Source organism: Lipophrys pholis, assembly GCF_963383615.2.
Source record: "Lipophrys pholis genome assembly, chromosome: 16".
Classification (NCBI taxonomy): Eukaryota; Metazoa; Chordata; class Actinopteri; order Blenniiformes; family Blenniidae; genus Lipophrys; species Lipophrys pholis.
The window spans coordinates 21,248,925-21,259,882 of record NC_137634.1 but is presented as its reverse complement, the minus strand read 5'-3'; the positions used below and the strand labels follow the sequence as shown (position 1 = coordinate 21,259,882).

The 10,958-nt window shown below is 39.9% G+C and overlaps 1 protein-coding gene across 1 annotated transcript; it reads left to right on the top strand.

The window, feature by feature from the left end:
* Positions 1 to 410: 410 nt before the first annotated feature.
* sar1b (secretion associated, Ras related GTPase 1B) lies at positions 411 to 9,485 on the top strand. Its single transcript, XM_080482972.1, has 7 exons — positions 411 to 743; positions 3,784 to 3,859; positions 5,110 to 5,229; positions 5,355 to 5,420; positions 5,540 to 5,643; positions 6,431 to 6,562; positions 7,110 to 9,485. The coding sequence occupies exons 2-7, from the start codon at positions 3,802 to 3,804 to the stop codon at positions 7,224 to 7,226; spliced, it is 597 nt and encodes a 198-aa protein (XP_080339098.1). The 5' UTR covers positions 411 to 743; positions 3,784 to 3,801; the 3' UTR covers positions 7,227 to 9,485.
* The last annotated feature ends 1,473 nt before the right edge of the window (positions 9,486 to 10,958 follow it).

Genomic DNA, 10,958 nt, shown 5'->3' with positions numbered 1-10,958 from the left:
TACATTCATATGAATCGATCTATAGTAAAACCTCTGATGTACTGTAGGGACACCCTGATATCCAAGGATAAGTGTCCCTTGAAGTCAGGTGTCCACTCTTCAGAGCGAAAGGTCATTATGACAAATTGTAGCGCCATTATATTTATATATTTTTGTTTTTTATAGCCAGTTGATGTTGAGTAAACAAAAAACCCCAACAAAATTAACTGTATAATATTGTACAAATGTTGTGCAAACATTAATCTGCAAAGGAAAAAAACCATGCAAAACAAAGCATTTGGTCTACAATGGGGACCATTGTCATAGATAACATAAGAAAAACATACAAATTATATAGTGGTTCAACTCAACTTTATTTCTACCAAACTTTGAAACAATCACAGCAGAAAACACAACATCTGCCCTTAATTACTTACTGTTGGAATATTTGTTGGATGAAACTCCCTGAAATGTTTTGTGCAGCAGCGGCAGTGGAGTTGTGCTGGATGCTGGATGCTTGATGCTGGATGCTGGGCGCTGGATGTGGTTCTCCGGCCGGAGCGCTGATGTGACACATAAGCAGGAAGCGGGGCCGGGCCGGGGCTCGGGGTTTCGGGGAGGATCTGTTCAGCCATTGCAGCGTCGTGGCTCAGTAACAAAACACGAAGGAGAGGAGAGGAAGACCTGGCAGTCCGCAGGCAGACCCATTTACATGACAATTAGAGCGAACGTACGCTGTGAATTATTCTCCACATAAACGACGGGTGAGTTTTTAATTCCGACGACACTTAACGTGTTTGTCAGAAAACACTTGTTATGTTGCTCGCTAACGACCCCGGCTGCTAACGCCGCTAGCACTGCTAACGCCAACTTAGCCTTGCTCGTTTTCATACCAGTTCACTTCGAGTTGGATGGAACTTCAACCTGACAACATGTTACGTTTATGTGGCTTTCGGGGGTGTAAAACCTCGCATTACCGCGAGTTTCGTGTGTATTCTGGTACAACTTCTGGAGCGCCAAGTGCTGGTTAGCTTACGTAGCCAACAAGCTCTCGATGCAACGTCGCCTAAATCCAGAATATGACACGTAGCTAGTAGCTTCCTGCTACTAGCCTGTCCGTCAGCTCGCCTCTCCACTCCTCTTCAATCCAGGTTTAATCGAAATATTAGTCCTCGATGCGAAGTGTCGATGTGCTAACAAGTTGCTATAATCGATCTGTATTTTAATGCCAGCTCGTTCCCATGAGCCAATAAGGCAAATGTTAGCTAGCCTCTGCTATGTTGCTTTTCGTAATCTCAATCCAACCACGTTAGTGGGCTCAGATTATATTTCTTGTTAAGTCATTAATGCTAGAACAGATGATTTTGATGGGCATTTCAGCCCGGCCTAAGTCTAACCTAATGCGAATATGTCTCACTGGTTTGGTATTAAATAGCATTTTCCACTGCACTACTAAAACGTTTACGTGAGTTGTTACATCCAGTGACAATACTAGTTTAAGATGAAATGTTGTCAGTTGTTGCAGAGTTTCTCAGAAAAAAAGTAATGTTTAAGTAACTCGTCTGATCACCAAAGTGGTGTACAACAACAAACTAAAACTCGGTTAAAAACGTAAGATGGATTAATTCAAAAGATATTTTTTCCCCACACAAAAATAACAGAAGATATTCTCAATAACATAGATATCTGAAGCAAGATTAAGTATATCTTGATAATGCATTCCAGATAATTCACAGTTTTTTTTTGTTAGATCGCCAGTGTTTGTACTAGTCTTTCTTGTTTGTAATTTTTAGTGACTGTCAAAAATATCAGCCTTCATGGTCTATTGGAAAGCTTTCTTAATTACAAATGTACAAAAAATAAACTACTATAAGTGACAGAAAATACATCAGTTAAAACGGTGCGTAACGAGAACCTGTTTTATCTTGAATTTGTTGTTTTTGTATTGGGCTACAAAAATGTAACACCAAGGCCAAATCAAATAATTAGAGTAATCTGAGAAGTGTTAGTGAATGAATGCTTTTTCAAGAGAAACCGATGACATGACCTACATAAGGATTTCATCCCAGAGGTATGGGACTGCTTTTCAGAAATCCTGCTCGGCTATAAGTCTGATAATTACTAAAAGCTGTTGGTCCAATGACCTGAGTGAGCAGGAAGGGGGTCTGGAGCTCCAGGAAGTCTGGGTGAGACCATGAAGTCATGATTCCGATGACAGATTTTCTTGGTGGGATAGCAATCAGTCAAAAAATTTGAGTTTGCATTTCTATTTGCTCACATGTGGCATTAGCTAATCTAAAAACTGTATCGGTATGAGCTGCTTTTACTGTTGTTTACCTTTTGGGCCACACTTTAAACATCGACAGCAGACCTATGAACACATGCTGAATCTGCCCAACTTACACAAACATTAAATTTCCACGTGCTGGGTCTCTTTGCAGAGTGTTTTAAGGTCACATGCATCCTTGTGCGAGACCGCATCTAACTGCGCTTGTCATCAGACACACTGTTGTTATATTGCAACACATGTGAGGCTAATATTCTTTTAATTCCAGCTCACTATGTCATGACAGAAGCCCAAGCCAAGCAGCTGACGTGGAACTCAGCTGTATTTTCTTTATTTGCGTGGTCTTGACCTTTGTCTACTGTAAACTTTAGCCATGGAATTGTTTGCGTGTTGCGTAAGCAGGAGTAGAGGTTGGCACTGACTTTCCATGTTGTGATGGGTTTAACGGTCATCCAGAAGAGCCAAGGAGACCGGATGAAGTTGGAAGGAAAGTAATCATTGAGGAAGTGTTTTTTTTTTTCCTCAGATATTCATGCTGCCTGAACTTCACATAAACAACATTAAAGGCAACATTGTCTGTAATGGAACTGTGGATTTCACCCTAATAACAAGTCGCGTCACAGATTCTTTTTGTTTTGAATGAAATACTTTCTAGTTCATCCAGAAAGGCCCAGATTTAGACTAGATTTGCAAAGCTCTTGCACCTCATGCTGCCTGTCAGATGGTCTGTAATCAGACCTCTGGATCTGCTGTCCTGCTGTCAAGACTTCTACTGGAACAGGCTGATCGCTGTCCTGCTGTCAAAAGACTCCTACTGGAACAGGCTAATCATTGGCTGTAGACGGCCACTCTTCCTTATCACCAGTTGCAAGTATCTATCTGATAGGTGGAGGCACGCTGCCTGCTAACTGATATGTGTATGAGCTCTGCAGTGATTGGATTTGATCAAAGTTACTGTTATATAATATTTCTGCTCGTGTTCGGTTTGTTCCTTAAGGTTTTTAGGGGCTTTTCCCCAGCGTTTTCTGTAAACTAGAAAATGACACCATTTAACAAAGCAATATTACTTAAAAAAAAGAAGATTGTAAGTTGGGATAGTAGTATCATGCCGTACCGCCAGAGTTGATGTGGTTGTGGATTTCTCATTGGTATTATCTGTAAAAGCAGATGATCTTTTCACATATGTTCTGTGTTATCAAATGTGTTTTTGTTCACCCTGTGCTTAAAAACACAAGTTAAGTTTCCGCTCTTATTGTTTAGACAGAAAATGTGCAGAACAGACAAAATCCTTCTCAATTTTCCTATTCTATGTAGGTCACTCCCAGAATTTAACATAAAAAACCAACAACTTTTGAATGAAGAAAGGGTGAAACATTTTCCATGCAACGTGTTTACATGCTTAAATTTAATCCAGCTGCTTTATATCAGTAGGTATTCCAGCTAAAAGAAACGCATTCCATCTTTTTGTTTTGCGTGTTTTCTTACCCGTTTGTCCTCTTTGTTGTTTTCTTTTTTAGGATTCAACAGCTTCGGATATGTCATTCGTAATGGATTGGATTTATACCAGTATAAATAGCGTACTACAGTTTTTAGGTGAGTACATGTGATAAGCTGCTCGTCAAAATCACAGTTAAAACCTGTAAAAAAACCCACATCATCAGTCCAGATGGCGTTATCTTGACGTGAAAAGGAAAGTTGTGAAAAAATAGAATAATCCTGATAAATTAAACTGATAAGTTTTACTGGAACTATTAGGAATGGGGTGTCATTACTTTTCACAGCGGCCGATCTGTCCTATATGGTCGTGCTAAATAGTGAGCTTTGTGCTCAGAAATCCATCCGTGATGCGTTTCCTCAGAGGAGTCTGTTTACTGTTTGCTCACAGACAGTTGAGTTCAGCTCCTGACCTGCACAAACATTTTTAGAAAACTCTTGTCACACAGAAGGCATTAGTTTACTGCTCCGTTAAGAAACAGAACCAAAACCCGGCAGACTAGTTTAAAGATCTTTGAAATTCCTAATTTATAGCTTGGATGTTCTTTGATTCGAGCCGAAACTGGCTTGTTGTGCTTCATGCTCCTTCTGTTTTTTTGTACATGAAGTAATCTGCGAGTGTCCGATTAAAATCGGGTGGGGAAAAACTGATTTACGTACCAGGTGCTCTACCCGCCCCACACCAGAGTGCTCTGTTCTAGTTTCTGCGTCGCAGCGGCCTACTCGAAGCGGTCGGTCCTGTTCTCCCTGTTCGGTCGCATCGTGCTGCCGTGAATAATGACGACGTCCAGTCGAGCCTCGTCAGTTAAAAACTTTGCGAATCCACTCGGTATTACCGTGCTGACTCAGTGCCATGCAATGTTATCAAGCAAGAGTCATGGTGCTGCGTTTGTTATTTTTTCCCTTCCATCAAGTCCTTTTAACGCCTATTTCAGAAATGCAGAAATAATTTTAATATGGATGGTTAGTCATCTCTGAATTATCCACCTTCTACTGCTTTTTTTTTTTTTTTTTTAATTGCCATTGTAAAGAACACAAGGGTATCAATTAATTCAGACAATCAAGGCTTTAATTTATTTTCTTCCTGTGCGGAGTACAAATTAAAAAGCTGTCAAATCCCCATGTTTGTGCTTGTGTTTAGTGAGCCTAAATTGATCCCCTTCTATGTGTGATAACGGTGATTTCTTGAGAACAAGTCTGAGCTTGGCAGTCATTTCTCAGTTGTCACCTTTCTGCTTTATAGATGTTTTAGTTCTTTTCTCTCACAAGAGTGTGCAATGTGACGCAGCAATCTTAACACATTTACTGTCCCAAGCTCGTGCTTTGAAATCATTCTGACTCCGTTCCAGGACTGTACAAGAAATCCGGCAAGTTAGTATTTCTTGGCCTGGATAATGCTGGCAAAACCACGCTACTGCACATGCTCAAAGATGACAGATTGGGGCAGCATGTGCCAACTTTACACCCAAGTGAGTTGATGTTTCTGTCACATACATGCACATTTTCACATTACTGTCAACACTAATTTATTGAAAACTGGATGATGATACCTTAAGCAATGTCTTTTTAAACATTGCCTCTTTTCCTCCTCCAGCCTCTGAAGAGCTGACAATTGCTGGCATGACTTTCACCACCTTTGACCTTGGAGGCCATCAACAAGGTGCCTTTTCTTTGTACATGTTTGTCTATTTATTGGTATTGTCTAAAATATGCTGAGCAATCAAAGTGAACAACTGTATTTTTATGTTGGTTTTTTTTTCTTAATGTGGCTTTCCGCAGCCCGCAGAGTGTGGAAAAACTACCTCCCTGCCATTAATGGCATCGTCTTCCTTGTGGATTGTGCAGACGGAATAAGATTGGCGGAATCAAAAGCAGAACTTGATGTAAGTGCCCGATCGTACAGCAGGAGTCGTACTCCATCCATCCATATTTGTTTTTCCCAAATCAAATTTCTCCCTTCAAATGAGATTTTGACTTGCGTTTACTGAAATCCAGATCCACAAGCAGAGATCAGGCAGGTTTAAAAACTAAATTTTCAGATTATTTTTTTTTTAATCTACCTGAATTGTTCATGCAAACACCACAAACACCAGGCTATGGATGTGAGTAATAAGTTTGCATGTTCTCCCTTTGTGTGCGTGCAGTACAAAAGTTAATAGATATTTCCTGAGCTGTGAACACAATGGCATCTACAAGGACTAATATGCGTTTTTGCCTGTTTTTCACATCTGCTGTAACTGGCAGCAACCGCCAATGCCTTCAAAAGATGGTCAACGGTCGCCATGGAAACAGCAGATTAATAGTAGAGGCTGCCTGCGCCACGCTTCATTACTGTTTACATGTGATGTCACCTGCTCCATGGCCGGCTATGCAATGACTCCCGTCACACAGCACTGCCAACGCTTTCAGTGATTTTGAGGAAGACAGATTATTGTGTTTCCCTGTTTTTGCCAGCGATCCCACTCACTCATAACTCGTGAAAAACAAAGGTTCCATATTCACACGCGTCTTGCTTAGGTTTCACCACCTGACTGTATACAGGAACTCTGTGAATATTAGAATTGTGGATATTGGTGCTGATAAAGGTGAATGCAGTACACATTTGCTCTTGGTAAGAACTGAATCTTGCGTGACCATCTGAAAGACAATCATCCTTTCCACCTCTACCAGGCGTTAATGACAGACGAGACCATCGGAAATGTGCCTATCCTGATCCTGGGCAACAAGATTGACAGACCAGAGGCCATCAGCGAGGAGAGATTGAGGGAAATGTTTGGATTGTACGGACAGACGACAGGAAAGGTAAGAAGACACGTTGCTTCACTAAAAGGAGACGGTTCCTTAACGTGTCGAGTCGTCGTGGCTATTAAACTGTTCAAGAGCTTGAAACTTGGAATTGAATTCCTTGAATGTGTTTCACTTGTTTGTGTAGTAAACAAGATCCTACAAAAGATTCTTATTGTAAAAAGTAGATTTAATTCCAACCCTGAGACGAGACTGAAAGAGAAATCCAAGATGATGAGCTCCGGCTTTGACGAACTAGAAATGTCTTTGGATGAGTGCTGATGGCAGTCCTCACAGTCACACTGAGCTGTTTGTCGTCTGAAATCAAACATGAGGTTTTCTTTCACTGAGTGAATCGTTATATCATCGGTTCGACAGGTTTAAATGCAACTTTGCGTTCAGCCTTCAGTGAGTGTAGTCAAACCCTGAACTTGATCTTGTTGCAACACAAATTACTTTCTACTTTTAAATGAACTTGATGTGCAGAATCGTATTCGCCTTCTTTTGTTTACATGACAGAATGATCCATTGCTTCGTGTGACCGTTCGCTCGTTTCTTTTCTCAGGGCAACGTTCCCATGAAGGAGCTGAACACGAGACCACTGGAGGTGTTCATGTGCAGCGTTTTGAAGCGGCAGGGCTACGGCGAGGGCTTCCGCTGGCTCTCCCAGTACATCGACTAAACACCAGCCAGGCCCCACAACACACCGACATCACCTCCTCCTCCACCACCACCATGTGAGGAGGAGGGGCGGCGCCGCCGAATCCAACCACTCGAGACGCCCATCGTTGCCACCAGTACCATCACACTCGGCCCCATGTTTGGTTTAATCAAGTCTGTCTCCATCTCCAGAGAAACCAGTACAACTTGATCCCAATAGACTTTTATTGGTCGAACATTTGGTTCCGCACTCGCAGCATTCAAATCTATACGCGCACATTACACATTTGTTTCCACCTCTTTCTTTTTCTAAGAGGGTAACCTAGCATAGCATCGGTCCCAGAGCAAAAGGGTGTTTAAAATCAATCGGATGAATCTTTTCTGTTTTGTGTCTGTTGTCTGCCTCTCTCTCTCTCTCTCTCTCGCTCTTTCTCTATCGCTCTCTCTCTTGCTCGCGCTCCCTCTCTTTCTCTCTCTCGCTCTCTCGCTCTCTCGCTCCCATCTAATGAGTGTGATGATAGATGCATTATAACGAAATCTGTACATGATTCCATTGAAATATCAGTTCCCAATGCCTCGGCCCCCCTCTTCAACTCATTTTGAGCAACAAGAGAAGTGCGCAAGGTAGTTGTATACATTGCAGTACACTTTTTTAACAGTAAAAACATTCATTCAACATTGTATTTAATCACAGAATTGTTTTGTCTTGGTTTTTTTTTTTGTTTTGTTTTGTTTCTTTTGTTGTACATGGTTTAAGATGTGGCCACGTATACAGCCTTCACTCTAAATGTTGGCTGTTTCACCCATTTATTAAAATGGACCAGTGCATTATTCTTTGTCCAATATTAGAATCAAATTCTTTGCATTATTTTGAAGGAAAAAATCAAAGCAAAAAAAAAAATAATTTTGAAATTTTTGTTCCAGCCTTCTGTTTAATGGGCACAAACGCAACGAATGGATCCAAACAGTCACTGGGCTCCTTGTTCACAACGAGCCGAGGGGGGGGTGGTTGTAGTCTAACCGACGGAAGATTTTTAATAGAAAATAATACTGGGTGTAACTATGGCATGTTTTGGAAGGAGATTGTGTAGATGGCACCGATGACCAGTTGATGCAAAGCAAACTATTTAAGTGAATACTACTTTGCAATAATTAGCTTGATAACATGCTGTGAGAGATGACGGGAGGAATACGACTGTTGGAACATCGAGAAATCAGAAGATATGTATATTCCAGTTCAGACCTTTATTATTAGTATTTTTTTTTTTTACAGGGTGAATATAGTGACCAAGTAAAAGACACCGTCCCACAGTGGGAACAGGTAGATAGAGACCTCGAAGGAAAAGGGACCAGCTATATTAATATGAAATGTACATGAACATCGTACATGGATTTTGTATTTCTAAGTGGTATCCTTTGATCTATGTGCATTACCAGTAACTATTATGCATGCCTTGTTCTGTTCTTTTGATTTTTAATGAACCATTACTCCAGAAAGTCCAACCGGAGGGAAGATGATGCCAAAACTTACATTGAAAGATGATTGTCATGTTCATTTCTTTTTTTTTTTTTTGATTTTGTTTTGTTTTGTTTTTTTTAAGGAAACAATGGAATTGCGCATAATACACAACTTTTTCTGTCCCTGTCCCTTTTGTGTCTCTTTCATTCCTTGGTGATATCACACGATGAACCACAGTTCCAACAAGGGTGCGACTCAAATGTTGTTTGAAACACTTAATAAATGTTTGCATTGAATACTGGGCGTTAACATTGATCCCGAATTCAGTCGGTCTTTATTTTTAGCTCAGCGTTGGTGGATGTATTTGTAATGCATCTGTGAGTGGGCAAATCTTGGCTTTCCCATGTGGAAAAAAAAAAAGCATCATTTTTTATAAGGACGCACTTCTAAATAAATAAATGATGGTAATATTGCACACAGTTATGTTGAGATAGCTCCCCACTGTAAGGATTGGCATTCTGTCCTGCATAAATGCTCCTTCACTTCCACTGAAAGTAATCGAAAACATATTTATCACAAACTCTTTTCCGACGAAATGAATGGAAAATAAAAGTAGAAAGACTTTCAAGTTGCTAAATGATCCCATTGACCTTTGATTCGTTAGATTCACACCTTTGTTCATATTTTCCTGTGGTTTCCGACCTCTGACCTCTTTCAGTGGGATTATGAGAGGTCCGAGTAAGAAGAGGGGATAAAGTCATGAAAGGTTTTGTTCCATCTTGGATTGGTTTCTGATCAGAAAGTCTGGCCCCAACTTGACCCAAAAATAGAAGAAAAAGAGATTTGATATTTTAGTCTGTACCTTGAAATACATTTTTTTTACAGGCTACACATTAAATTTGACTTACTGGACGCATTAGGTTCACATAGTTTACGATCAAATAGTCATTTTCTTTTCATCAATCAAGTCCACTGCCTGAAAATATGAATCACGTTTCTAAAGCTGAGAGCCTAAAGATGTTTATAATCATAAATCATAAAAATCAAGTACGTACTCATGTATTTTGTGACTTTGTTGAACATATTTGTGAAGTTCCCAAATATGGTTTCATGCTCGATTAAAGGGTTGGAATATATTTTCAGTTCAACGTGTGAAGAGATGCAGAAAAGAAATGGACATTTGTTTTCAACATACGTTTCATAACGCTTCTTTGTGCATTCATGCTTTATTTGAAAAACAAAACAAAACCTGCTCTAATGTTTTTCTCCAGACTGAAGCTGGTAGAAGCCTGTTGCTTCTCAGGGTGAACGGTTTCCTTCAACATGCACGTTTCCACAAGTTCCCCCCCACAGCGTGGCTCGAATGATAATACTCCTGGGAGAAAAGGCGCAAAGCTTTCACTTCTGCATCACTGATCTCCTGGCTGAGCTGTGTTTGTCTCGTGTTAAATATCTTTGAAGCAACAGTTATTAATTTCATCCTGCGGCTCTGTTTTTGGCCCATGAAGTCTTTTTACCATCTTTGGACAAGTAGCAGTAGTGATGCATTACCTACTTTCATAAAACCAACATATTTGTATGTGGACAAAACAAATATATCCAGTTACAATTGATGGAATTCAAATGGACTGATATAGTTACTTGTGACTATTCTCATATAAAAACAAGCTGCAGCTGGTCCAAAGCTGCTCACTGAGTCAGTAGTATAAGGTAAGGATAAGATTAAAAATATAAGTCTGATTTATATGAATTTATACTCCACATTATACTTCGCATTATACTTGATATTGAACCAGTCTGGTATTAAGTCTCCTATATTCAGCTATATCAACTATACACAAAAAGTGTGGAAATGAGTGTTTATTAGATTATTTCTTTGTTCTAACAATGCTTCTTATACCATCCCAAAGTTATTTTTTCCACTTGTAAATAGTGTCTCATTTGTAAGGAACATGCATTGCAGAGCTGAAAATCTGCTGTAGAAAAATGCACCAAACATTCTCAAAAAGTTTCTTCAATTTCTGGTACATATTTCAAGCCAACTCATCTTCTTTCATACTTAACACAGATCTATTTTATTGGACAATAGGCTTTGTTTTAAGCAAACAATTCCAAATACATCAGACCTGTGAAACATTCGTCAATAGATTATCAGATAGTATCTTTATAAAATGTAATCAGAGTTTTGAATCCAGTTCAGATTTATTCCTGCAGTACATGATGACATATTGATATAATAAGCATGAAGCGTGAGGTTAACAGATAGTTCTGCATTGGCCACAGATGTGAGTGTGG

Bases quoted from the DNA above. Each gene is read 5' to 3' on its own strand.
- sar1b (XM_080482972.1), top strand. From the start codon at position 3,802: ATGTCATTCGTAATGGATTGGATTTATACCAGTATAAATAGCGTACTA. The intron at 5,230-5,354 runs GTGAGTTGATGT...TTCCTCCTCCAG, and splicing joins TGTGCCAACTTTACACCCAA to CCTCTGAAGAGCTGACAATT. The intron at 5,421-5,539 runs GTGCCTTTTCTT...GGCTTTCCGCAG, and splicing joins CCTTGGAGGCCATCAACAAG to CCCGCAGAGTGTGGAAAAAC.